Raw genomic sequence first — 27,167 nt, forward strand, 5'->3', positions numbered from 1 at the left:
CCTCAGAGCTCCTTTCCAGCAGGTCACCCCCTAACCTCTAGCCCCTTAGCACCAGGTGTTTCACTTCACAGATCCACTACTCACTGCTGGTAGACACGGCCTTTGAGCTCTCTAGCATGTTTCCCAGCTGGATACTTCTTGCCTGTTTCCCCACTATGGAAATAGAGCAGCTCTGCTATAGTGCAGGAGGATCTGTGCTGATTGGGTTGTCTCCACTGTAGCTCTAGGATACATTTTGCAAAAGCACTTGTATTTTGGGTGGGTAGTTCCAAAGATTCCTGAGAGGTGAAGTTAAGGCAAATACACAGTCCATGAGTTTCTGAAATCTTCATAAATGTTCTTCAAGTATTGTTATGTAGTTTCCAGACATCACAGTAAACACCAAAAGTTCTAAAAGGAGTCTGAGATTTCACCTGCTGTAAGTACTTAAGTAAAAAAGGCTCTCGAGCAGTTTGTTCCTTTCTTCTGAGCTGTGATTTGTCTGCTGTGAGGGGATGCTGAAGCACAGCCATTCGGGGTTCCATCAGCTACATCCAGTCACAGACTGTGTGATTTTTTTAAAGAGCAATTAAATTCTAAAATTTATGTTTGGATTCATATCTTAGCTGCTATGGTAGTAGCTGGATTTGTCTGAGACTGCATTGTGTTAGATGGTTCAAGCACACCATGAAGTTTCTCTTAGCTTTGTGCTGTTCTTCAGAGTTTTTGGCAAGTGCTTTATTGCAACATGGATGGAAAAAAGGTATTAGAAAAGGCAGGTGAGCCCTGTATCTTAAGTGGTACACCCAGAATTCTCGACAGAGGAAGATTCTTGTGTACTGGTTACAAAGGCAACTGACTGGAAATTTAGTATGTTAAGAAATAAACAATATGAAATTAAACAATGAATCTGTCAGGCTTAATTTTGCTGTCATTTTGTGCATCTTCTTTCTCCTCTCTCTCACCTTGTCCCCTAGCGTTATTCAGTCAGTAAGCAATTTTCTGTGCATTTGTCTTCAGCTCAGTATGGCCACAGTCCTTTCTTAGTGTTTACCGTCCAGCCCTCTGTTGAATGCAAAACTTAATTTCCTCATAACCTCTCATGTGACTTTTCCCAACACTGAGAACTTCTGAGTTATTTATCACTGTGTATTCGCAGCAAGGCAAAATTATTTCAACGTTCTATCTGGTTTGCATCATGTGGGCCACCTGGACTTTTCTTCTAAGGTTTTTTTGACCCAGAACTGGGATGGATAGGAGCAGAAGATGATGCAGCTCCATCAGTCATTTCCAGGGAAACAATGCCACTGGAGTCAGCATCCTACACTACACCCTCCCTGTATTTCTGAATATTCCAGTTATCAGTGGACTTCAGATGTTCTGGTTGATAGTGCTGGTACCTGCCACATGAGCTAATTGGGATGACTTTTAGCAGTAGTAAACTGAAGTTATGAGGGGCACAAACTATACTTTACAAGACAGCTTCACAGTTGTGTTGAAGGAAAGGGAATATAAGCGATTCATGAGTTCAGTTCCATTTTCTCTGCTTTGCTGGCTTGGTACTCCTCTGCATGTAGCTCAGGTGATCTTTGTACTCTGTCACCAGTCTTTTGCTTGGTGTATCCCCATATTCTCTCTTTGCTTACATCAGCAGTTCTGGCACCTCTCTTTCGTTGTGGCTGTGCGCTGTGTTGTTCATGAATCAGCAAACACAGAAAAATAGAAGTGAGAATTTTAGGCTGAGTTGTAGTGCACGATGCCACTGTGTTTCCTTCAGTCAGGAAGCTGTTGCAAAAAACCTCTTCCTTTCTCTTTGGCATCTTGGGCTTGAGCATGCTCTGTGCATACAGAATATCAAGTGATTTTTAGTTTCCAAGCTTCTAAGAAACCTTTGTCCATTCTACAGTCATTAGGAAAGAAGGAAAAAAAAAAAAAAAGGTTGTAAGGGGTTTTTTTCCCCTCCATTGGAGCCAAAATTCCACAGTACATAGTATTTGCACATTTGCCAGCATGTGCTGAATAGTGTTTCTGTGCAGGAGAATACAGGATCTGTCTTAAAGAACTTTTAATAATAAAGTTGCATTTTTGGTAAACCCTTTCATCCTGACAGTATTCAGCCTTATTTATTCTTCTATGTTTCTAAAGGATCAGAAAGTTACCCTAAACTGACTTTTTTCCAGCTTGACTGGGTTTAAAATGAGAGGTTATCTTCTACAAAGTTAACATGTTCTTTTGAAACTTTACAAATTTAAAGGTATTTTTACCGCTTTTGGTTTCTTTCCCTGAATATTTCTGTGAGTTAACTTAGTAGTGGGGTTATTAGACACATAAATCTTCAGTAAGTAATTGGTGCATTTGTTTAGTGGTTCAGTGAAATCTTCCTTTCTAAATTTTGAGAGTTTTAATCAAACAGTTTGCAAACATATGCTTAAAGATGAGTCACAATTGCCTCTAACTTTGTAATATGGAGGACCCTGCAGGTCTTGGTTTGAAGAACCTGTGGCTGTGATGAATGAGCACTGTTACATCTGTATGGATTTCGTAGCCTGCATAGGTGTCAAATAGACTCATTGAAATCCCACGTGTCACTTGCAGAAGTTGGGCATATTAAAAACTTATGAGGTTTTTGAGTGGATTTTAAAATGTTTTAAAACCTATCAGTGTGTGTTTTTGCCAATTCACTGTGTATGTCTTTGTTCATAATTTTAAGTTTATATATACTTTACTTGGTAATGTTTTTGTGTTTCAGATTTAACTTTGTTTGGTTTTTTTGTTGTTTTTTTTAGGGAAAACTGCCAATGACAGGAATGACTATCACAAAGCTAGAAGACAGTGAAAACCATAAAAATGCATTTGAAATATCAGGTATTGACCCTCAATATTTTTGTTTACTACTTCCTTCAGGATATACTATTTCAAATGTCAAATGTTCTGTCTGAACAGGGGGAAAACCTTTTCCATTGTGAGGGTGACCAAGCCACTGGCACAGATTTCCTGGAGAGATTTATGTCCTTGGAGATGCTCAAAATCTGTCTTGCCACAGTCCTGGGCAACTGGCTCTAGGTGTCTGTGCTTGAGCAGGGGGGTGGATCACCTACAGAGGTCCCTTCTAGCCTCAACCATCCTGTGATTATACAGATTTTGTAAGGCAGCTACCCAGAGCCTCATTTGAAAGCTCCTTTTTACTGCTTGTCTTGAGCAGTTAACAGTCTGCATGGGATTAATCTCCAAATTTCTATATTGTAATGAATGGAGGCAGTAGCCTTGGAGAAAGTCCTTTGTAATGAAGCAGTTCAAAGTATGCTACTTAGTGGAAGAAGAGAAATTCTAGAGACTTTGGAAGAACTTTAAGCAAGAGCTTTCTTCTGGTCCACCCCTTTCCTGAGAGACCTTTAGCACCTCTGCCATTGTGCTTTGGGTACTTTCTGTCTGTTAAGTCATGTGTTTCAGCCTGTACCTTATTTCCTTGGGGGATTTAAAGGACAGTGGGAGCAGGGTCCACATGATGGAGCTTCATACCTTCATTTATTTCCTGGATCAGTTTTGCCTTCAAGCAGGTTGCATTTAAGTATAGTAATGTTGACCCTCTCAAGTGGGAGGTACTGTCACACATCAGTGCTATGAGGCAGAGGGAATAAGCTGTTGATGGTTCATGTTCTTCTGAAATAATAGTTATGCAGCTGACCTCAGATGAGGAATGTGATGGGTTGAAATTGAGTTAACTGCAGAAATTAAAGTAATCTTTGGTTAAGATTACTTTCCCAAGTGACTTCTGGCTGAGCTTTAGCACTAGATTGAGACCAACTTTCTGCCTTTTTCTGAAAGAAGATCAGTGAACTGTATTTTATAACTTTCCCTGTATTGTTGCTTATAGGCTCAAGAATGATATTTTAGGCTATATGATGTCTTTCTTGCTGGGGAAGTTGAAGTGTAAGGCTGCTAGATGAGCCCGTCTCCTGCATCTATTTCTTATTGTTAAAGGTTATGTTTAATTATTAGAGGTGAGGAGAAAAGGTAGAACTCCTTGGCACCCTAACAAATAAATGGAGGAAGAACCTGGAAAAGCGAGATGCTCTTGTACTGAAAATATAAGTTAAATTTTTTTGCTTAGTACTTAGGGGTTTTAATGTTTTAGGAAATGAGTGTTTTTATAATAATGTCAGAGTCACTAAGTTGTTTTTATGTGGTTTTCTACCATGTAGGAAATATGATTGAAAGGATACTAGTGTCTTGTAACAACCAACAAGATCTGCATGAATGGGTGGATCACCTGCAGAAGCAAACCAAAGTCACAACTGTTGGGAATCCTACCATTAAACCTCACTCTGTGCCATCTCACACGGTAAGAAATAGCTTCTGAATTGAAGTGAATGAGCAACGTAGGTTAGGTTATGTGGCAAATACACCACTGTGTGAAGTATTTTTTTAGCCATTAGTAACAAGAACTGAATATTATGACTGTAGTTTAATGGGCCAAAAGATCTGTTTTTAACTGTATGAACAAAAAATAAAATGCTTAGAACTTGGTGCAATAGTTTACTGGGGTAAAAGAAAATTAATTGTCATTACTTTTTCTATTTTGACCAAGTAATACATCACCGTCTTCTAAGTATCCTTAGAACAGTAGGTTTGAATTGGTGATGTACTTGAGAGGCTGTGGAGAAACAATTTCCTTAAGTAACTTCTTTTCCTTAAGTAACTTCTTTTGGGTTCTGCATTTGAGTTGGATATGAATGGATCTAAATTTAGCTCCGTCCCTACAAGCCAGGCTGTTCATAGCTGTTCTTTCTTTGGTACATGCTCTGCCTGTGGTAGACAAGAAAAATTTCTTTAAACTCCATTTTTCCAAATAATAATTTAGCATCAAAACTTTCAAAAACCAGCTGTATTAAACAGAAGCACTAGGTGGTAAGATTATTCCACCAATCCTTGATGATATTATGTCTTTATTACAATAATATGCCTTCTTTCCCTTCCTATCACTTTTGTGTCTTTGACAGCTTCCTTCCCATCCAGTGACACCCTCCAGCAAACATTCAGACAGCAAGCCAATACCGCTGACTCCTGCATACCACACTCTCCCTCATCCGTCACATCATGGGACTCCACATACCACGATAAACTGGGGACCTCTGGAACCTCCAAAAACCCCCAAGCCTTGGAGTCTGAGCTGCTTACGACCCGCACCTCCCTTACGGCCTTCAGCAGCTCTTTGTTACAAAGAGGTGAGATGCAGCAGCCAAGAAATATGACTCTGTAGCTGGCCTGCAGTGGGAAGTTTAACTTTCTTTTTTACACACCTGTGCTGTTCTATGGTTTTGTGCATGTTTTTATATAAAGATGATTTAGCAGGCAGTGCTGAATCAATGGTAATGGACTGGTGGATGCTGTTTATTTCAAGCAATGATTTGGTCTTACAGCTCAGGAAATACTAAGGTTTACTTGGAAAGGTTTTCCCCACCTTCCCTATGTGCTTCCATTTATTTCCACTCTTTAGCTAGTTAATAAAGAAAATTTAATTATTATTATTAATAATATTTTATTTATTTATTTCAAATTAGCAGTTCCTTTGTTATGCTGATCATCCAGGCTTATAGGAAAGTAAGTTATTTGTTAAGCACACTGCAGTGTATCTAGGGTAAGGGATTTTACGGTACTTCAAAGTGCTATATCAAATCATTCTAAACTGCTGTGGTGGTATAACTGACTCTTGCTTCCTCAGTATTTACTGCTGTTACTAGGTAACAATAACATTTTAAAAAAAAAAGTAACTGTCAAAATATATGTAATGTTTTTGTATTCAAGAGTCTGGCTAATGTCAGTATTAACCAAAAAAAAAAAAAAAACCCCAGATTTTAAGATGCTGTTGTAGTTCTTAATTAGCATAAGATAGGAAACAGGAATCTGTTCCAAGAGAAATAAAACCACAAAAGATGGTGACAGTAGGTTACTTTGGTCCTGCAACTACATTTTATGTAATTAGTAAGAAAATGTTAGATTTGTGTTGGAAGTCTGTGTGTATGTAAGGAGGAGAATATTGGATGCTCTGTGGCTTGGCGATACCTCCTGTTTCAGTATTTGTCATGCGTTTTCATGGTAATTCAGTGTGAAGCAACAGGGCCTGGAAAGAATCATGCAGTTCTGCCTAAGAACATTTTCTTCTGCAGGCATGAGATGTTGGCAGAAAAACTTTATTTTGCAGGCATGTAAATTGCAGTTTCTTAGAAACTGTAGCCTAAATGCTGTGCCTCAGTGTGGCCTGGCTGTGTTTTCTTTGGGGTGGCTGCGTGTGTGTGAGACTTGTTTTTTCTTTTGTTTTGTAAATGCCCTAAACAACAGGGAAAAAGGGAAAGGTGAACTGCAATTGGAAGGTTAATATTTAGGCTTAGTTGCTACAAGAGTTTCTTCTGTTTGGCTGTCCTGTGTGCTCATTTTGTAGTTTAAGTTAAATTCCTTTCATGTTTACATGTGTAGGGCAGTAAATTCTCCAATGTGGTAAAATTTCAGTCATTTTTACGGTGTTTAGCATAAAATGATGTTCAAAACCTATTTTAATCTTTGGTCTGTCCTGCTCATTCACCTTTTTACTTTCTTGTTCTATATTTTTATAGAGGATGTCTTATATCCTTAAGGTAAGGGGTAGACAAGTATATTCCTTTTGTCCCTGTAACCCAGTATTGTTCCTATAAATTAGCATGACCACATTTTGAGCAGAAATGCTGTATTTGTTGCTGTATTTTTTTTGCTGTAGAGCTTTGTAAGAACAGACCTAAACACTTACAAATTCTGGCTTTGAAGAGTGTACTACCTGCCAAGCTTCCTTGTTAGGACCTTTTTTACCTGCTTCTAAGTAGACAAGTGAAATGGGTTGTCCCTTCAAAAGTTAAGGAAACAAACCTGTGTTAATGTATGCCTGGCTCTTCCCTTGGCTCTAGCTCCCAAACAGCCTGCATGCTTTTGCAGCAACTTTTCTGTATTTTTCTGTTAATAGAACAGATAAAATATCTGACTTCGTCTATAGTTGGAGGAAGGGTAGAGAGAAAATCAGCCAGTTCAGGCAAATGGTATGTGCCAGAAAATCTTAGTAAACTGAATTTTGGTGCTGTTAAAAGTTTTTTAGTTAGTAACTCCTCTGTACATCTTAGAAATTAAACTCTTGAAATATTGTAGAGAAGCTCTACTCTTTATTTTTATTTTCCCCACACAGGATCTCAGTAAAAGCCCTAAAACCATGAAAAAGCTGCTTCCCAAACGCAAGCCGGAACGGAAGCCATCAGATGAAGAGTTTGCACTGAGAAAAAGTAAGACACACTTGAAGAAATGTCTGCGTGATACAAAGGCTGGAATTAACATCAGTTTAAATTCTGTGAAAGTTAGATGTACAGAGTAAGCAAGTCATCTAGTTTCCTCTCTCCTGTCAGGGGAGAGGGGGTAGGTATCTCCAGAGGATGGTTTGTTTTATTTATCTTGGGTGCTTATGTCCCAATGGGATTAGATGCTTTCTAGAGCCTCACTATTGCAGTAGAGGTATGCTTGTGAAGTGCCTATTTCTATCTGTTTGCTAGAGAGGGAAGTGTGCTTAACTATAGAGCCATGTGAAGTTCAGTGAGGTAAACCTGTCTTTTAATACTGTAAATAGCTTGAAGATAGTATCCCACTTTTGTAGAATACTTAGTAGCTGTGTTTTTAAATTGATCCTGGTAGGAGCTTCTGCTGAGCTTGGTGTTGGAAGGCTGGGTAGTGTTGCTGGCTTGAAGACTAGTTGCTTCAATGGTCACTCTTTCTAAGATCCAACAGTCTGCTCTAATCTTGTAGAAATAAGGTCATTTGCTAGTGCCTGTGTCAGGATAAATTGCAGAGCTTTAGACTTCTCTAAGTGAAGAACAGCACTGAACTGAGAGAGACTGTATAGAAAAACAGAAAGGTCAAAATCTGGATGTTGGGATAAACTGAGGGAGGTGGGAGCATTAATGCTACCAAGCAAATGCAATATTAATTTAGTTATTAGTGTCAGTCTAATTCTTCCTTATAAATTTGTGTGAATGAATAATGCAATTACTTGAATCAATAAAAGACAGGGTGTTTAATATGAAGGCCAGATTCTTCTACTGTAACTTTTGCTTCTCCCTGTCTGTCCTTTGCTCATGGACTTTTTAAGATACTGTGCCTTGAGTGTTCAATGCATGAAGTGTTATCATGAACATTGTCTTGCACAGGTTTATGTAGGATTGGAGAGGAAAAGCTTTTCTTCAGGACACTGGAGTTGGTTTGTCTAAGAGAGAGGTCCTTCCAAGTGTGATGTGAATTTCCTAGGTTGAGGTAGTGAATAGAACAATCTGTGGATGTGCAAGTGGACACTTCAGTGTGTTTTATCTCCTTACAGGAAGGTATCTTTCATTTAGGAAGAACGAAAGCACTGCAATACACAGTATATTATCAGATGTTGGAGGATGGAGACTCAGTAGTTGTAAAGACAGCAGTAGAGCTGTCAACTTGCAGATTTAGAAATTATTAAAGAACACTTAGCGAGAGGATGAATTCTTTTTTGGGGGCAATGAGGAGCTCTACAGCTTGCAAATATATTGTTTTATTCCCGGTTAAATTAACACCTTTTCAGCATTTTGTGTGTAGAAGGTAACTGTCAATAAAAGGGATATTTGGTAGCTTTAAGTCAGAGTGTTACTTGCAGAAATACTGATTCTTGGTATTCATCATTCCCGCCCCCCCCATTCATGTCAGTAATTAGAAGCTTCTGTTGTATGTTCGTGCTGCTTCAACCTTTTCCAGTTTGTGGAGCTCTAAAAGTTTTCCACTGAGGAACTTCTATTGAACTTAAAGCTTACTGATAAATAAGTTTGGGTTTTATTACTTATCTTCTCTGGAATCCTAGGGATTTGAGGGCTGTTTTGAGAACTGCTCTGTCAAATTAGCATTGTAACAGACAAACAAAAATAAGTAAGGCATTTCAACTGAGTGTCCTTGCAATACTCATTTCAGAAGTGAAATATTTGCTACTGTAATAATATGGTGCTACATTCTAACCACAGCAAAATCCAATTATTTTTCCTGCCTTGAAAGAGAAATAACCTGTACTTTGGAGTACCTGTGTCTCTTAGACTACTGAGAAACTATATTGAGTTAAGAGAATTTCTTCAACAATTATCTTGTCAGCTGATCCTGACAAATGTTTTGACAGTTGTCTTTGTTCTAGTGATAATACAAACTAACAGGATGCATTGTCTGACACAGACTACTTCTACATTTTGATGTTGAAGGCGGCTCAGATTCATGCAGCAGAAAATCTCCAAGGCTATTTTTTTCCTCAAGCTTTGCAGGGAGGAAGGCAGGAAAAATGCTTTTAAAACAACAAATCGTGCCCTACATTTAGACTCCTGGTTCCATCTAAACTAATGGTAGAGGTACCTCTAAATTTCAGTTTGACTGGAATTTAATTCTGTTGCAAGTGAACAGTTTGACAACATTTTTACTGAATTGCCCAGGGAGAAGATTTGCTGTGAAGCTCTACCTTCAGGAAAATTTTGCCATGTTAAGCTTGAATAGTTAGTTGTTGTTTTTTTCCAGTAGTGCTGTGTCTGCTTTCAATTCTGGGAAGTTTAATTACTCCACTTTTTACAGCTATACTTACATGGTTATGACATTTTTCCAGCAGCACACTGGACTGCAATTGTACTGATATGTTTATTATGATGTTAATTATGAGTTTAATTTTCAATAGCGTGCTGTTAAATCTGATACACACACAAACCGGAAAAGTTTTCAAGGTTTCTGTGAATTAATATTTCGTTCCTTGATTTCTTTGATTAAATAATGAAATAATATGTATGTAATAACTGGACTGTGCAGGTTTATTCAGTTTAATGGCTGGTTGGTTTAGCACCAGAGTGATCACACTTCAAAACATGTTCTGTGCAACTTCACATGCTCAGAAAATTTCTTGAATGTGCGGGTAATTACTCTGACTTGGTGTTTTTTCTAAGTATTTAAAAATAGTATTTTGTCTTTTTAAACTGTTACTTTTGCTCATTGAAGTTTGATTTTTATTTTTAATTGGATTAGTAAGAGAATTTTAAAGGGTTGATGAGTCTGAACTTTGGTCTCAACTGAAATGTAGTGATTTACAAAGGCTTTTGTGTCTTAAGCAACATAACCATGTTTAAAATTTTATTTTTCCCATTGATTCTAGGTACAGCTGCTTTAGAAGAAGATGCTCAAATTCTTAAAGTCATTGAAGCATATTGCACAAGTGCCAAAACACGTCAAACACTAAATTCAAGTAAGTTAGAAAGTACTGAAGTGGCTAGCTAAAAAACAAATTAGGTAGTTTGCAAAAAAAGAGGGGTGTATGTTTTTAGGCCTTTGCATGTAACAAGCTGGACCTGAAAGAAATAACCTGTTTCTGGTTTAATATCAGTGCTGAACGTTGAATAAGTATTGGATGCCAAGGTCTATAGTTAGAGGCTATCATTCTTTCAGTATTTAAAAAAAACTCCCTAAACAAACAAAAAACCCCACCAAAACAAAAGTGACTACTTTTCATGGTTTAAAATTGCACAAAACCGTCACCAATGAATGAGAGGTGTCTGAACGGAATATGACAGGTGATCAGTATGCTTTTTGATAAATTTCAAGAAGGTGGTAAGTAGTGAGGAAGAATGAAGAACAAGTCATAATTTTGGAGGAGTGTATCTTTGTCTTGTTCTATTCATCAAAGACTTCTGCTATGGAAAAGTAACCTAGACCTATAAAAATTTATTTTCTTTTATTGCCGCTAGTTGTTTTTAGTGTTAATTACAAATCTTAATCCTATCTCATAATTTCAGGAGAAACTGTTCTCAGATCTGTGTTGCTTAAAGCCATTTTTAGTTTCTCAGATCAATACCTAGCTTATTGAAAACCTGTGCCTCTGGGGTCCTACTTCATTTAATCCAAATCAAGGTTGCCATGTGGAGTTCCTCTGTATTGTAAGTAAAACATTGCTCAAAGCAGGGGAGTCCGCCAGCATGTGTTCCATTTACAGCAGGAAGTAGAAAATGCTGTTGCGTTTGCTCCGATCTGCACAGTTTTTGCACTGTCGAACACCAGTTCAATTTGGGGATCCTTGGAACACAGTATAATGATCCTGAAGTACTTGTCTGGTTTCTCTGTTGTCAGAAACTGGAAGAGTGGACATTATAACTTACTCCTTGTTCACTAAAGCTGTTTAAATTTGCGGTATGAATCGCTGTGAATCACTGCTACTGCTGCCCACAGCGCTCTGTGCCTGTTTTGCTTCCAAGCTTAAGCACTCGATGCTGACAGTTGAGGAGTCTCAAAATGCAGTTGCAAACTTAGTTCATGGATTTTCCTAATAAACGTTCAATAACTATTATCACCTTGAAAAAATCCAGCTACTTTGTATTCGTATGTACTTTAAAATGGGAATATGGCCTTTGTATTAGACTTTAGAAACTTTTGAAGTAACAGCAAAAACTTTCATTTTTAATTTTTCTGTCTTGATGAACTGTAGGTCTCCAAGGTGATAAAATTGTCAATTTCATAAATTAGCTAATATTACATTTTTTAATTAATATTAATCTATTTTATAGCCCTACGGTCATAACAGTAGTGTGTTTAATTGGATAAAAAGAAATTGTGTTCAAAATTCTGAAGATATACTGTTGTTCCAAACAAAATTAAATTAGATGGTTGCTGTTTAAGTGTCTGGACTGATCTGTAGATTATTTCTGAGGATAATGTGACAAGAAATGGTTGGGGAAACATTTGCATTTGCACAGTAGTGTGTGTGTGCAGATATAAAATGATTTTTTCTTTTTTTTGCCTATTTTTTCCTTTCTATGTATATTTAAGAAATATACATAGTGCTGTGGGTGTCATTGCATACATCAGAAGTCAGCAGCTTTTATTTGCTCTTAATTGCAGCAAGAAATAATTTTTTTTATTAAGCACACAGCTGCTTTGTTGTGGAAGAATAGTGTTGTCATCTAAGATTTCAGGTTTCAGAAAGTCCAGTTGTAGACTGGAATTGGAAATGGGGGAAAAAAACCCAATCATACTGGACTTGCTTCTGTGGGAGCAGTAGTCAGTGTAGAAGAATAGAATGAAAGATTTGCTTGTCATCTGTGAAGTATGCCCTTTTTTTTTTCTACATAATCCTTTCTTACTTCTGTGTTAATATTCTGCCTGTCCCTCACAGCACTCATTTGACATTTAACCTGCACCTTAATCCAAAGCCCAAGTAGTGCTACTTTTTGCAATGTCAATTCCGCAGATCTATAGCACCAGTGCAAACTACTAGGAAGTGGCATTAGGGGTAGTAGAGCAACTTTTTTCAGTTGTTTGAGTGGGGAAGATGTGGGGTTTAAATTTTTAGACATGCAAATAAAAACAGAGTGTCACTTTCTCCTGATTCTTATCCCGTGAGTTTATTTGCTTTTTTGCTTCAAACAAAGGTTTAAAATCTTTTGCAAATACCATGTGTATGGTGGCTCATAGTGTGGCCACTTAGATGGTTTCAGTCCTCTGATTTTGCCAGGCTTTTTAAAAATGAAAAAAACCCAACAACGGAAAAGCAAACAAACAAACCCCCCCCCAAAAAAAAACCCACAACAAGAGAGTGAAAAAGTGTCCTTAGCTGTTTGACCAACTACCCTAGACATCTTGAAGTATTTAGTTGGGAAGATAGATTCATATAGAGGCACATAGGAAGAGATGTGTGAAAGATTTGAATGGACCAGACTGTGCTGCTGTTGGGCTCTTGGCCCTGTTACTCTGTGAGTTGCTTTACTGTGTGGTTAAACTAATAACAAAGGATACAGGCACAGAAAAGCTGTGCCTTGACAGTCCCCTTGAGTGGGTGCAAGATGTTGCTGTTGATTTAGAAGGTCAGCAGCCCTGCTCTGCATGAGAACCTCTGCTTTTTCCCCTGCATTTTCTTCTTTATAGTGGTGACACAAGCATTTCTGTGGCTGTGTTGTGAGCTGGTGGGGAAATTACCTGGTTGAAAAAGAATCTTTTGTAGGGTTAGTTTTCATCTGAAACTGTTCCCTGACCTGACTCACCAAGCAGCCATACAAATGACTGTGTCATTGCAAGGGAGGGAAAGGATGGAGGTACAGAAGTGTGGTGGGGAAGGGGCTGTTGCTTTTTACATCAGTGCTGGATCATGCTGGCTTATTGTGTTTATTGCTCTGTCTTCAGTCAAATCCCCCCAGATCAGAACTGACTCCATGCTTCAAAAGAACCTAACTCCCTCTTAAAAAAAAAAAAAAAATCTACTTTCAAAAAAGATTTTGTTTATTCAAAATTCTCAACTGAGGCTGCTTAGAAGCTTAAAAACCACTTCAAAAATTGTACTGTAACATTTCAAACATTATTACATGCTGAATGTAATATATACCAAAACCCCAAACAAATTAAAAAAAAAAAAAGAAAAAAGAAAAAAAAGAAAAAAAAACTTTGGTGCTTTTTTAACAATATTTTCTCTTTTCCTTCTCTTCCCATCACCTTTTTGCTTTTATTTCATGTGTTTGGTTGTGGCTACTCCTTACGTTCTCCTCCTCATCCCACCTCTGCCTATCCACATCCACCATTTCATTTCACCTATACATCCTTAGCATGGCAAGGCACTGACCTGATGCATAATCACGTCTTGGCTGATGATGACCAATCAAGTCTAGACTCCTTGGGTCGTCGCAGTAGTCTTTCTCGTTTGGAGCCTTCAGACCTCTCAGAAGACTCTGACTATGACAGTATATGGACAGCCCATAGTTACAGAATGGGGTCTACATCTCGTAAGAGCTGTTGCTCATATATCTCTCACCAGAACTAATGCACTTCTGAGCTTTTTCTTAACAAATGCTTGTTGTATCACAGCCTGCTTTTCTTAGATGTTTTCTTGCTGTTCCTTGTCTCTTTAATGTGATATTTTAACTTCTGAGGGAGCTTCTGAAACTTCAGTTATACCTGGTGGAAGGCTCTAGTGCCAATTCAATGTGCGTACAAATAAGTAATTCTAAAAAGTGTATATCCTGTTAAGGATGATATTTCTTGATATTTTTTTTTTTAATTGACAGATGTTAATTTGTAGTGCTGAATGTTTTGGTTCTTTTTTTTCTTTTGACTTGGTCAGTGTAGCAACAGGTCCTTTCTTTTCTTTTTTTTTCATTTTAGATACAGCACAGTTTTTTGTATTTTGTACTGAAACCATACTGGTTTGTGAGCTGAGCGCCAGCGATATGGAAATACCTTAGTGGTAGTGGTTGGATTTTCTACATATTACTAACAAAATACAAAACTGGTAGAGTAAGAAAAATGCAGCTTAAAAATAAGCAGTACAAGAGCTGCAAAATCATTCAGATATTCATGTATCTGGCCCATTTGTTTGGAAGAGCATTTGCTAATCCATAAAAGTTTCTGGTTTTATACTGCTGTCTTTTCCTCATTGCTTAGACGTTTATACGAAGGACCACACTGCTCTCCCCCCCACCCCAGTCTGGCAGTTGTCATGAAAACCCAGCAGACCATGCTCATTACATGCAGTGTTTTGATAATCTCATGTTACCTGTGGTCATACTGTCACTTTACTGTATGCAGTAGCGTGGCAGAAAGCAGGGTCTAGATGTTTGCTTGCCTGTTAAAATACACAGCTGACAACTCTCAATTGACCATTCTTCTTCAAAAGACAAGATGAAAATGGTTCCCCTGATGGAGGCTCAAGTGTTCAGCATCTGAAACTAGGTACAACTGCAATCACATTGGCTTGTTTGAAGTTCTCAATAATAGAATGCTTGGCTTTTGAGTTGTACTGTTTGGAGCATGTCTGTGACAGATTTTATTGTGTCTTGTAACTTCTCTCATGAGCAGGTTTGTTTGCAGCAGCAGCTCTTCACTTACAGTCATGTTGGCTTTTCAGAGAACTGTGACATGCTGTGCACAGCTGAAGGTCTCGAACCTGCACCTGGGGCACTGCTGGGGTGAAGTGTGTGTGTGTTCTGTCTTGTGGTTATCGTAATTGGCATTGAAACAAAAATGTAATGTTTTCTAAATCTTCATTAGCATTAGGGAAAAGCATGTGATGAAAGGACAGAAACAGTTCTCATTTTCATCAGGGTCCCCAGATGCAATTCTCTTGCCCCTTTTCAAGTAAGCATGTTATCCAGTGTTCAGGTTTTGCTCTGTGAACAAGTTCAGAAAAATCATGATGCAATTAACTGCTGCCTGGAAACTTGATCACACTGTTTAAAAGATAATCAGTCCCTTTCTGCAGCTTACATGATCAGGAAGTTAGTAATTGCTAGACGTGTGCAGTTCCAGAAGGTGGTCAGTGTGGAGAAGCTACTTCGAAGCAGTTCACACCTGCAGATTTGCGTTCGGTCTTGTCTGATGACCTGCTTTATCCTCTCTCACTGTTGTTGGCATTAAAAAACGTGACTAACAAAAGCAGCAGTGCTTATCGAGGAGGGTTTTCAGGGGCATATTTTAATACTAGTCATATATTAACATAACAACCAGGAACTTGTGTATTTTTAACTTTTTTCAAAGTGGAGGAGTGTTGCTTAGATAAATGATAAGTACATGTGCTCCATGCCATTCCACAGCGCATTTGTAACCCACTTCACTCTCCTCTTTCCTTTCAGTCAGTTTTTATTTTTTTAACATATATGGAAAGTATGGATTTTTTTTTTTCCTGTTTCTTAAGCTGTGGTGTTCTAGTTGAATAATGTTTGCTGCATTGGATAAATGATAATTCTTTTATGTCTGTTTCATGTTATATAGTGTAAATATGAGTTTGAAATACAGTCGTTGCACTTGAACTTTCCTTATCGCACACAATGTTTTGTTATCCACATCCGAAGATTTTATTGACTTTCTATGCACCAAAGCTTTGACAGTTTACCACCATTAATTATTGTAGCATTTCAGTCATTAACTATTACCATAATTAGGATATCTCATTTTAACATCACTGCACATTTAAAATCATTCCATGTCTTCAGTGTTACAGGCCATAAGCTATTGTGAACTGATCAGGAGTATTAATGCAACACGCTTTTAAAAAAAAAAAAAAAAAGAAAAGAGCAAATGTGGAAATGGTGGTATTCAGTCCAAAGGTTCAGTGTTTCTATTTTTGTGGAACTTTAGTCATGGTAATAATAGTATCTTATGTTTATGCAATTCTGTAAATTATATGTGTACAGTTCCAAATACACTGGAAGGATGGAGAATCTGAATTAGAAGGTAGGTTTAAGCCATTGTCAGCCCTTCTTCACATGGCTTATGCAGTGTTTCCATAAATTAGTATTTGCCATAAATTGAAACCAACCAATATTAATTGGGAGTTTTTCATAATCTTGCCAAAACACAGTAATGTGTATATAGTGACGTAAAACATAGAAGAAAATAATATATATTGTGCACTTCATTTGTGAATGGGAGAAGCCATCTTTAGTAGGTGACTGCCTTTTGAAAATGGATGTATATCTGAATGTTGCATTGTACTGTACAGTATGCTTATTGTTTGTGGTTGCATATATTGATTAAGTGTGTTGTTTTCTATAAAAAGGACATCTGTTATGTACAGTTGAAATAAATTTTGCATTTGCTAGACTGTGACTTTAATATTTAATTACTACACAGGGGAAAGGACAGCATAACTTGTAAGTTAACACTTAATTCCCTCTTCTTCCCATGCTTTCTTCCTCTCTCTCCCTTCTTCCCAGAGGAATCAAATGCTGAAGTGAAAGAGCTTTTTTGACATCATAAGTGTGTAATCTTTGTTTAATGTAGTTGACTACTACAGGAAAGTCAACGTAATGTGCAGTATGTATTCTTCTGTATCCTCTTTTAAATGCTTTTCAGAGATGTTGCCACCTATAGAATGTTCTTCTGTTGTCTCCCTCTCACCTTAATTGATTTCATTTTCTTCTTCATTTTTTGAATTGGTGTATTCTCAGTAAAAGCATGGACTGAGTTATTGGAACAATCTAAAACCTACTTCTGCAGGTCGTGTTACCAGAGAGAAATTTATTGAATATAATACTGGTTTCTATAACCTTATATATTTTCAAGATTTAATATTCCAACATTTTTCTCTTTAAAACAAGAGTTATCTTTAGTGTTTCTACTTAAGATGCTCAAATTTGAATTTAAATAGAACAATAACTTAATATATAAGCTAAAATGTTTACATGAGAATAAATGAAGTAATTGTTTCCTGTTAAAAGGTTGTAACACTTTTTTTTGCTATAATTTTAGTAGCTGTAGTTTTAGCCCTGCAGTCCTCTGGTTGGAAGTTTTTTGTACTGGTTAATGAAATAGATGAAGTTTAGTAGGATAGCTCTTTCCAAGTGTCTTAGAAATATCCCACTTCTTCAGATGATGTCTCTGTCTTTCAAACTCTTCATTCTGTTCTTGTATGACTTAACACTTACATAGAGGTGTATGTCTTTCAGTCCACTCTATTTTCATTTTACTTGTCAAAACATTTTGCTGTGAAACGCATAGATCTGTCATCTGAGTCATGTGGGGTTTTTCCTATATGTGTATCACTGTTAGTTTAAAAAACCAATAAAACCAACCACCAAAAAAACATCACTTCATGCCAAAACCTTTTTTGTTACTCCCAAGAATTTGCAAAAAAAGGTGTATTTTATACAGTAAACTTAAGTTTGGACTGATGTTTGGATTATGATTTGTTAATATCTGTAGAAGATATTAAAGGGTTTCCCTTTGAGTTTGGTAGATCTGTAGCATGAAGGATTTTTCTTTTCAGTGCTTTAATCTCAATGCATGCAGAGTCTGGGAGCACGATTTTTAGGATTCTTTGTATTAGGACTTCATAAAAAATTCACTGAAAAAGAGAAAGTTAGTTTGACAGGTTTGCTTCTCCACTTTAATATCCTAAATATAACTAATGCAATGAAATACTGAATGTTTCAAATGACAAGTAATTGTTATTTTTTGTCTGACACTTGCTTCTCCAGGGATGTACGTATCTGTACCTACCATTGGCTAATGGTAGACGTAAACAGTTGTGTATTGACGTAATTGTCTTTTAGTGGCAAGTCAGATTTAGGTCTTTGAAACTCAAACAAATGATTTCAAAGAGCTGCTTAGCTTTTGAAGAGAGCCTAGTAAAGCTGGTGAAAAAGAATTGTATATGTACGAGTACTGTTTCTCATTTTTTTACCTTTATTGTGCCTTGTTCCCCTCTCCTAATCACACTAAAAGTATGACAAAGTGAAAAAACAAATATTTAAATGAATCATTGCTAATGGCCTCAAATTATGCTGTGCATTTTTGAAAGTTAACCACCATCTCCATGGGTCTAACATCCATTGCTTAAATTAGGACCCTCATAGTCGCTGGAAAAAGGCAAACTCTTTGTACAGAGTATCAGTGCAAAAAGTACTGGGGCTGAGCCTTCTCTTCCAAAGGGCCAACTGGAGCAAGGAACCTTGTACTTGACTGACTAGGGAGAGCTGGCTTTTAACTGAGGCCTGGAGGTTAGCTACTTAATGTAAGTGATGTGAATACCTACCTCCATTTTACTGTTGCCCTAAATGGTTCCTGGACAGAACCAGGTCTTTGGATATAGGTGGAGACTTAGTATCTGGTTAAAGTTATAAAGTTCTCTTCCTTTCCTTCTGCCTGATGTCTTAAGATCTATGCAGAACTTCTGGACTCACTTCCACATGTGTCTGTTAAAAGATTCAGAATGAAGGACCAGACTGATTACCAGTACAGCTCCTTCTGAAGCCTGGCTTCTGTCAGGAACCAGTATGGTACCATATCAACCATGTTTTAAGGTGTGACTCTCCTTTTTGAGGAGAGTGACTAAAAGGCTGGGGTTGTACAGTTATGCTTGCAAACAGGCGTCACTGAGAACCTCTGTGGCATTCAGTCTGTGCTCCGGGTTCTTCCCATTTTGGTGTTAAGATCGTATACTCCAGGGCTCGGAGCAATGTTCTTCCAGTTTCAGAAGAGTATAAAGTGAACTTCTGTCATGAAGTCTTTCAGCCACATAAATATCCAAACAGGTCTCAGCTTTCCTTTTTTTCCAGAAATGCTCAGAACTGCTTGCTGGTGTGGCTGATTGATTAGGCTGGAAAGGGGATCAGATGCTGAAAACTAAAAGCGGGGGCCTCTTAGCCCCAGAACTGTTCTTGTAGGTCAGCTGTTGCACCGCATTACATAGTGGGCATTGCTAAGGTCTCTAGCCCTAGTCTGAATGCCAGGTGGGATACGTTATTTGCTTTACTCTGGAGGCTAAATTTGCTAAAGCTGTAACTTAGGGCATGGTATTGGTAAAAAGCATTGTAGTTCTTTATTTTCTGCTCTACGCTGGGAGATACTAATATTGAATAGATAGCTTTATTTTCTTGGTGGAATTTAATTGATGGAATCTTGATCATTGTAGTAAGTTGTTTTGTCTTAAATATGCAGCAGACTTCTAAACAGTAGGGTCATTCTTCTAAGCTCCTGGATCTGGGAGTTCCCTGTTGAAAAGTTATAGCAACTTACTCGGCCTTAACATTTGTTTGCTAATCTTGAAGGAATTGTCTGGATTTGACAAATATCATTTCTACCACCATCCACTTTACTTCCCTCAATACCTTGAAAAGGAAAACAAAACAAAATTAAACCCCATTTTGTAAAGCTTTGGGGTTTGGTGTTTTTTTTTTTCTTTTTTTTTCTTTTTTTTTTTTTAACTAGTACTTTTGCTTCTATTCTCTCAATGTGATTTAGGGTCAGAGTTAATGGAGGTCAATTTAAACACTGTCTTTTGGCCTATTTGACTTGGAATGAGACTGAGTAGTGTCTCAATAAAATTCATCATGAAACTTGCATGTTTAGGATTGAGGAATGGCAGATGTGGCAAACTGAAGTAACTTGATTCTTAGACACTACTGTATGAAAATGTGGAATATGCCTCAAAGAGGTGTTTAGGATTATCTAAGCTGCAGCAACTTCCTGGACCATCCTTTTAGTACAAGTCTGCATGAAATACCTGCTGTGCTATGACACAACTCTCTCCCTTCAGGCGCTAAAGCTGTAGCTTGTAAACTTTTCTAGAGATGAATAGCCATAGAGGACCTGGAGGAGGCACAAGCTGCAATTTAAGGAACGTTGCGGAGTGCCAGTAATGAGGTGACTCTGCTTGAAGTCCATTCTAGACACATAATTGCCAGAAAATGTGTCTTTAAAAAAATGAAAAGCTTCTGCTGTAATTGGTGCTGAAAAACAGGACAGTGAAGTAGATTTGGTTTGCCTTTAGAACTTGACACATCAAGTCTGATGTTACTGTGCACGTACGCGTTTGATGACAGTCCTTTGTTGCAGGATAGATGAACTGTGTTTTTGTACTTTTGATACTTTAACAAGTGTTTGTGAGGCTTATTTAAAAAAAAAAATCCACAACAAACAAAAAACCCCCAAAACTCACAAAGAGCAAACCAAGATAAAGGAAAAAGTGGAGGTGTTTGCATAAGTACAAACCGTGTTCTGAGATACCCTCTGTCACACAACTTTTTAATTTGTATCGGAGCAATGAAGGTGAGCGTGAAATTTGTGGTGTCCTGAATTCCGCAGGAGTTAATGTTTTGTGGCACATGAAGGTCCGTGTTCCCAGCAACAGCTTTACATCATCCTGGTGTGTATGTGTCCTGTGTGGTCTCTTTGTATGTGTAATGTTGGTGAACATTTTGTTTTTAATTAAACTGCATTCTGTGTCTTAGTAGTATTAAGTGTTTACTGTGCTATGCTTACATACATCCAGATATGCTGGTGCAGGCATCTGTTTTATATGCATGGGTGCATACAACTGTACAGCTGGGACATTTTTTTTTTAAGCTGTCTACTCCATGCTACTTCTGCTTTGCAAGGACCCATGTGACTCCAACCAGGCAAAGATAATTGGATGCAGCTCTATACAGAGATAAATATAAAGTACTGCTCAATTTGGTTGAAGGGAGTCATGGGTGAGAAACATGTGGCAGTTCTCTCCCTTTGGTCAGCATCTCCCTCAGTGTATGCTGGGCTGAGGTGCTCCACGTTGATAGAGAGACCCAGAATGTAGTGATCTTGTAGCAGCTCGTGCTGACTAATTCCTAAAATAAGATTTATCTCCGTATTCTCTCTTACCTCCTGGACTAATAAAGCAGAGCAGTAACCAATTAACTGAAATAAACACAATACAGCTTTTTACAATTACAGATGGACAGAGCAAACACAGAAATGTCCTTGAGCTCCATGCAGAGTTTGGATGTGCTTGTTTTATAGGTTGCTCCTTCCCTGGAGAATAAGTGGGAGTGGAAAGGTATTAACCCTTGAAAAGATTTCTTCACTCTGTAAGATGAAGAACTTACAGCTTTCAAGGATGAGATTCTCTTCTCAAATCTGCAGTTATCTTTGTTCCAGAGAACTTTGGCCATCACATACTGATACATTAGATCTTCACTGTCAGCTTAAGGAAACTGTTGTCTTCATTAAAGGATGTTTGTCCTTGTTTGCTAAAATAGTTCAAATAGCTTAACACATACTGCTAAACTACAGTCCCTTCAAGCTCATTGTTTGGAATTCAAGACTGCAGCTGTTAGGGAAGTTAGTATTTTTCCATGAGCTTGTTTTCTTTCTTTTTTTTTTTTTTTTGTGTGTGTGTGTTTGGATTATATATTTTATCGTGAGCCATAAAACAAAAGCACTGTTATCACAAAGCAGCTGTTCAGCAAGAGCTGATTTCTCCTGACAGGCACACAGCCTGCAGTACCTAGTTATCAGTTCAAAGAGTGCTAGACTTAAGACAGTCCTTGTTAATGAAAGCTCCTTACAATGAATTGGTAAGACAAGTGTACTTTATTTGTTAAAACTGATTATCTTGATTAAAATATGCAAGAACTTTAATGCCTTATATCTGTTTGAATTCTGAACAAATGTTTAGATGGCAATTTATTTACAGACCTTCTTTAAAAAAATGCTTGTAATTTGTTGCAGCCTAATTAAATGTTTCTAGATTACATACTTTATGTGTGGATGGATGCACATCTAATGTGTAGATTTTTCTATTCAGAGCTACTTTTTAAGAATCTATATGTATTATCTTGATGTTATAAATTGTAATGATTGTGGAAAATGTTGGCATGTTTTGAGTTTTTATTGTCAAATTAATGCTTTTAAAAACATCTATTAAATACAAAGTATGTATTTCATTTGGTAGGAATTTATTACAGGACTAAAAGGCTATATGTAAGTGTATGTATGTTTGTGTACACATGCACAATTGTGTTTATAGTGTTTCAGGGGAAAGGGATTTAAACTTTTTTCTTCTTCTTCCATCGCTGTATCATTTTTTTACCACTATTCTGCTCCTTACCGATAGAATAGTTGGTTTGGAGTGGAATTATTTCTTGGATTCGTATCAGTGTGAGATCAGAAACTGTCCTTGAGGCTTAAATTGATGTTACATAAATGCATCTATCTTTCTGAGTCTACTACATTGAATCTGTATAACTTTTACTGTTAGTTGAATGGCACACTGAACAGTGTGGCATCCCTATCAGTGACACAGGCGTTATGTCAGCAGTGGGATAGGAATGTCAGACAATTTTTTTGTTGTTGTAAGGCTGTAGTTTTGAATGTAAAAAGTGTCGTTACCTTGTCTGTGTGGAGGGAAGGGGGAATGGAAAGTGATATATCTTGGTCATGTAGGTGTATCATGCAATGAGTTAAATAATAATCTTTAAAATGTCCTGGCAATATTTGCAAGTTGCTCATTTTGTAATTTATTTTTACAACAGGTTCCCGTAAAGAATCAGCTCCTCAAGTCCTGCTTCCAGAAGAGGAAAAAATTATTGTAGAAGAAACTAAAAGTAATGGTCAGACTGTTATAGAAGAGAAGTAAGGGAACACTTAATGAATGATGGATTAAACCAGTAAACTTTGCACTCTTTTTCCTCCTCTCGTCTCCCATTATAGCCGTGTGTGCACAGTATCTTTGTAGTAGGGAACAGAGCTGTTGAGTGTCTGCTGCCAGTCCTTTAAGTGCAGTTGGCCTTCACTTAAATGCTTGTAGTCTGGTTTCTTTGTATGTGCTGTGCAACTTATTCCATCCATACCAAGAAGTGATATGTTTCAGTTGTAAGTAGTTTTTCCAAGTGCTGTAGGATTTCAATATTAAATTGCTGTCATCTTTCTAGTTAGTGTGTGGCATCATTGTATTTTTTGTAAGGTGTATGTTGGAAACAAAATACGGTTCTGTTACAGAAAGCTTGTAATGGAGAAACCAGTATAGATCTATATGTGCTTGAGAGGTGTATTCTGTCACAGAAGCTGGTAGCAGGTCCTTGCCTTTCTGAAAATAAATCGACAATTTTTTTAACATGTTTGAAGTTAGCTGTGGGTTTGTTTTTTGGGGTTTTTTTAATGCATTTCATTTAGCAGTTTTGTCTAATAGTAGATTGAGACATGTATTTCTGAAAACCGTTGTAACAGATCATCTTCTTTTTTCATTTTAGAAGCCTTGTTGACACAGTATATGCATTAAAGGATGAAGTACAGGAGTTAAGACAGGTTGGTAACTTGCTACATTTATAGCAACATGGAGAATGGAAACATGGAAGGCTTATTGTAGAAATAAATATGGTTTGTAAATTGATTCATGTTGACAGGAGTGAACTTGAATCTCGGATTAGATTTACTTTTAAAAGTAAAACATACCAATTTGACCAAAAGCACGTTCTTTTGTGGTTGTCATCTGTCCTTGGAGCACCAGCCTTTGGGCAGAGTGTTAAGTATATTTTCTGAGGTGACTTATTAAGCTGTTTCATTTACTCTTGGATGTTATGACTTGTGGATTTTGAAAGTGTTAAGCAAATTCAGTTCTGCTGTATCACCAGCAAAATAAGCTTATAGAGACTGTGAAATAGTATTTGTTCTTGGAATGTTTAACTTTAGTAGTAATGTCTGGAGCTATTTAGGCCTTTATTAACAGTCTTTCAGTAACTTGAACACTTATGAATCAGTTCTTAAAACCTCTCATTTCAAGAGATGAGTCCTTTTCAGTATCTATCATGTGGCCTTTTTTTTTTTTTTTTTTTATGAGGGCTTCATGTGAGCTTAGGACACTTCTTTCCCATATGGGGGAATTGTGCAAGATCTCACCTGAGTTGCTGGTATGGAAGTTGCAGCTGACGTTTTAAGCTTGGTTTAAATATCCAAAATGTGTTGTTTAAAAATATCTTTTTCTTGTCAGGACACACACTTTTAACTGTTTAAATGATGTGAATGCTGCTGCATGTAGTCACTGCTTAACATATAGGTGAAAAAGCATTGAATTATCCTCACCCTCCAATGTGTGAAATTGCTAACTGACCTTAACAGATCTTTGTCTCGGGAAATCGGATAAAATCTCATCTGTTAACATAAAATTGATTTGTATTCAAATCACTGTAGGTTTTGGGCTATAAACGTGAATCCAAATTCTTTACTCATCTGTAAATGTGCTCAGTATTTCTAAGGGTGCAGTGCATGTTCCTTGAAATAGGACAGTTGGCATCTTAAATACTTAATTTTTGCTGTTTTCAATGTACAAAGCATGCTTATCCCAGATTTGATGCAAATTTGACAGTGTTTTTAAAAATACAGTTCACTTAATACAAGCAGCAATAATATCCTACTAATATTTCTGTGGCCTGGCTGCTTCTGCACAAAGGGTAAATGTGCTGCCTCACTGAGACCTGACAGATCCCTGTGTGGCCCTAAACAAAAAGTCACTTTCTCCTAAACTTAAAGCGGTAGTTCTCTTTTCTGGTGCCTTTTCAAATAGACAGTCTCTTCATAATCTCGCATCTTCCAAAGGCAAGACCTGTTAAAGCCTTCTTGTATATCAGTTAGTGTAGTTTAGAAGCATGTATTGGTCTGCTGCTGTGATGTTGCCAACTGGAGAAATGGCAGCAATAATCTCTGAGCTGGGACGGTCCCAAGTGACCAAGGACTTGATGGATGAAGGCTCTCTGGGAGTACACGTGCATTGTTTGGTGTAGACCCCAGACTGCCAGTCGGAGAGAGTTACCAAGCAAAGTAGTATCCCTCCTGTAGCAGCTTCCATAGGATATTCATAGCTGTGGCTCCACAGGCACTACACTTGAATAGTACACTCCTAAATTGCCTGTAAATAAATAAATGAAAAGGAAAATAAATTAAGTCTGTACCTACAAGAGAAGAATTAAATTCCCGAGTTTCTCAACAGAGTTGAAGAGTTAATTGAGTTAGGGAAGTGGTAGGTATTGATCCATCCTGTTTCTAGAAATGTCTGTAAATGACAGCTAATGGGAGCCCAGTGGGACCCCTGAATTGCAGTTTGTTAGAAGACTTGTTGTCTTGGGGCCTTAATATAATGTTGTCTTATCTTCTGGTTGCTTCCGCACTGTTGCTAGCGTTACCTTGGCTCGTACAGGTTTGAACAGTGTAAGCATTGCTGTGATTTGGTCAGTGACAGACTTCCTTACGGTCCTGTTGTTCGTGGTATTCCAATATTATCTGCTGGCATTAAATATTGAGAACTGACTCACTCAGTAACGTACGTGCAGTGTGGCAGTGTTCCTTGAAATTCAGACTCCTCTTAGATGGTTGGTAGTCATCTGTCTGGTGTAAAATTTAGTTACAAAACATTTTCCAGAGAACATAATGGTTTTAAAGATACTCCCTTCAACTATTTACTTTCCTAATGAAGCAATTTAATTTGCATTAAGTTTTAAGACCCTTTTCTGAGTTTGTGAAACTAGTTACAATCACAGGAGGCTCTTAGAGGGGATATTTATTCTACTTATTGCTCCATTTCCCTTCTCCATTAACAACAAATATATTCTACTCTTCATTGATCAGACTTGAGCAGAAGAATTCAGGATTATTAGCCATCTGTTGCTTTTGCATTGTAAAGGGCTGCCAAGTATAAATAGAAAACAGCTCAGTTGCCATTTGGTGGGTTTTGTTGCATTATGTGAACCACATGTAACTTTTGAAATTTTAATAGAATGCTTTGCTTTTTTGAACAGCTAATAGCAGTCTTAATTGAGAAGAGCCTTCAGAATTTGTATTTGACAATGTATGTGTGGTCAGAAAAGATCTGTGTAAAAAAACAAAACAAAACAAAACAAAAAACCCCACTAATATTTCTGTCTCTTTTAAACAGGATAACAAAAAGATGAAGAAATCATTAGAAGAAGAACAAAGAGCTCGCAAGGACTTGGAGAAGCTTGTTAGAAAAGTTCTAAAGAACATGAATGATCCATCTTGGGATGAAACCAACTTATAACTAATTTTTTTCTTTTTTTTTCTTTCTGTTGAAAGACCAGTTGTAAAACTGAGCTGGGAAGCCTTCTGACATTAGTCAGTGTTGCATCAAGAGCACTACAAAACAGGATTTAACTGGATCTAGTGATTTCTTGCTCTGAACATATAGAAACAGCCAAGCCATTTACTGAAGCAGTTTGTACTTTAAGTGTGGAGACCGTGGATCCTGAACTTTACTAAACTTAATTTGTTTGCATCTAAATTACCTCATTTTGCAGGAAGTGCAGCACCTGACTAAAAGTCCATGTTTTTCAGTGGCTTTTTAATTAAATATATATTTTTCTTGTAAATATCTGTAATTTTGAATGCATATGTGATTGATGTATCAGGGCTGATATGTTATTATTTTTCTCTTGTTATTATAATGGTCACAAGTGTTAGAAATGAGGGCAGTACTGTCTTACCTGAGAGAGGTCAGAGTTCTTTGTGGATAATTACGGAGTTGTTCCAAATTACCTGCTCATCACACATGCAAATTTTAGAACCTGTTTTTCCTATTGACCACTGTATTTAAATCCTCTACTGTTATTTATGTCTGCATATACCTTTTTAAACAGTTTACAATTCTTTAAGAACAGTATTAAAATTCAGAAAACTGTTGACAGTAGGAACAATTTTTAACAAATCTAATGCCCGTAATTTACATTCATATACACTTGTTTGGCAGACTAATCTGTTGTGCTTTGGCCACCAAAAGACTGATGTACTTGCCTGCTTTTTATGACTGTGATTTTTAGGTGTTTATGTACTACATTTTTTATTGTTGTGCTTAAACATGCAGCTGGCTGATAATTTAATAGATCATATGGTCTGTTAACGCA

General features: G+C 37.3%; 1 protein-coding gene across 1 annotated transcript; it reads left to right on the top strand.

Moving 5' to 3' along the window:
- Positions 1–2,765: 2,765 nt before the first annotated feature.
- LOC104526706 (rho guanine nucleotide exchange factor 7) lies at positions 2,766–27,167 on the top strand (the record flags this gene model as incomplete). The annotated part of the gene is made up of 9 exons (XM_010170243.2): positions 2,766–2,844; positions 4,182–4,321; positions 4,980–5,204; positions 7,187–7,280; positions 10,184–10,273; positions 13,614–13,790; positions 22,794–22,893; positions 23,511–23,565; positions 26,186–27,167. Coding segments are annotated over 9 exons (1,083 nt in total), but the record flags the coding sequence as incomplete, so codon positions are not given.

Source organism: Antrostomus carolinensis, unplaced genomic scaffold, assembly GCF_000700745.2.
Source record: "Antrostomus carolinensis isolate BGI_N321 unplaced genomic scaffold, ASM70074v2 scaffold5826, whole genome shotgun sequence".
NCBI classification, from domain to species: domain Eukaryota; kingdom Metazoa; phylum Chordata; class Aves; order Caprimulgiformes; family Caprimulgidae; genus Antrostomus; species Antrostomus carolinensis.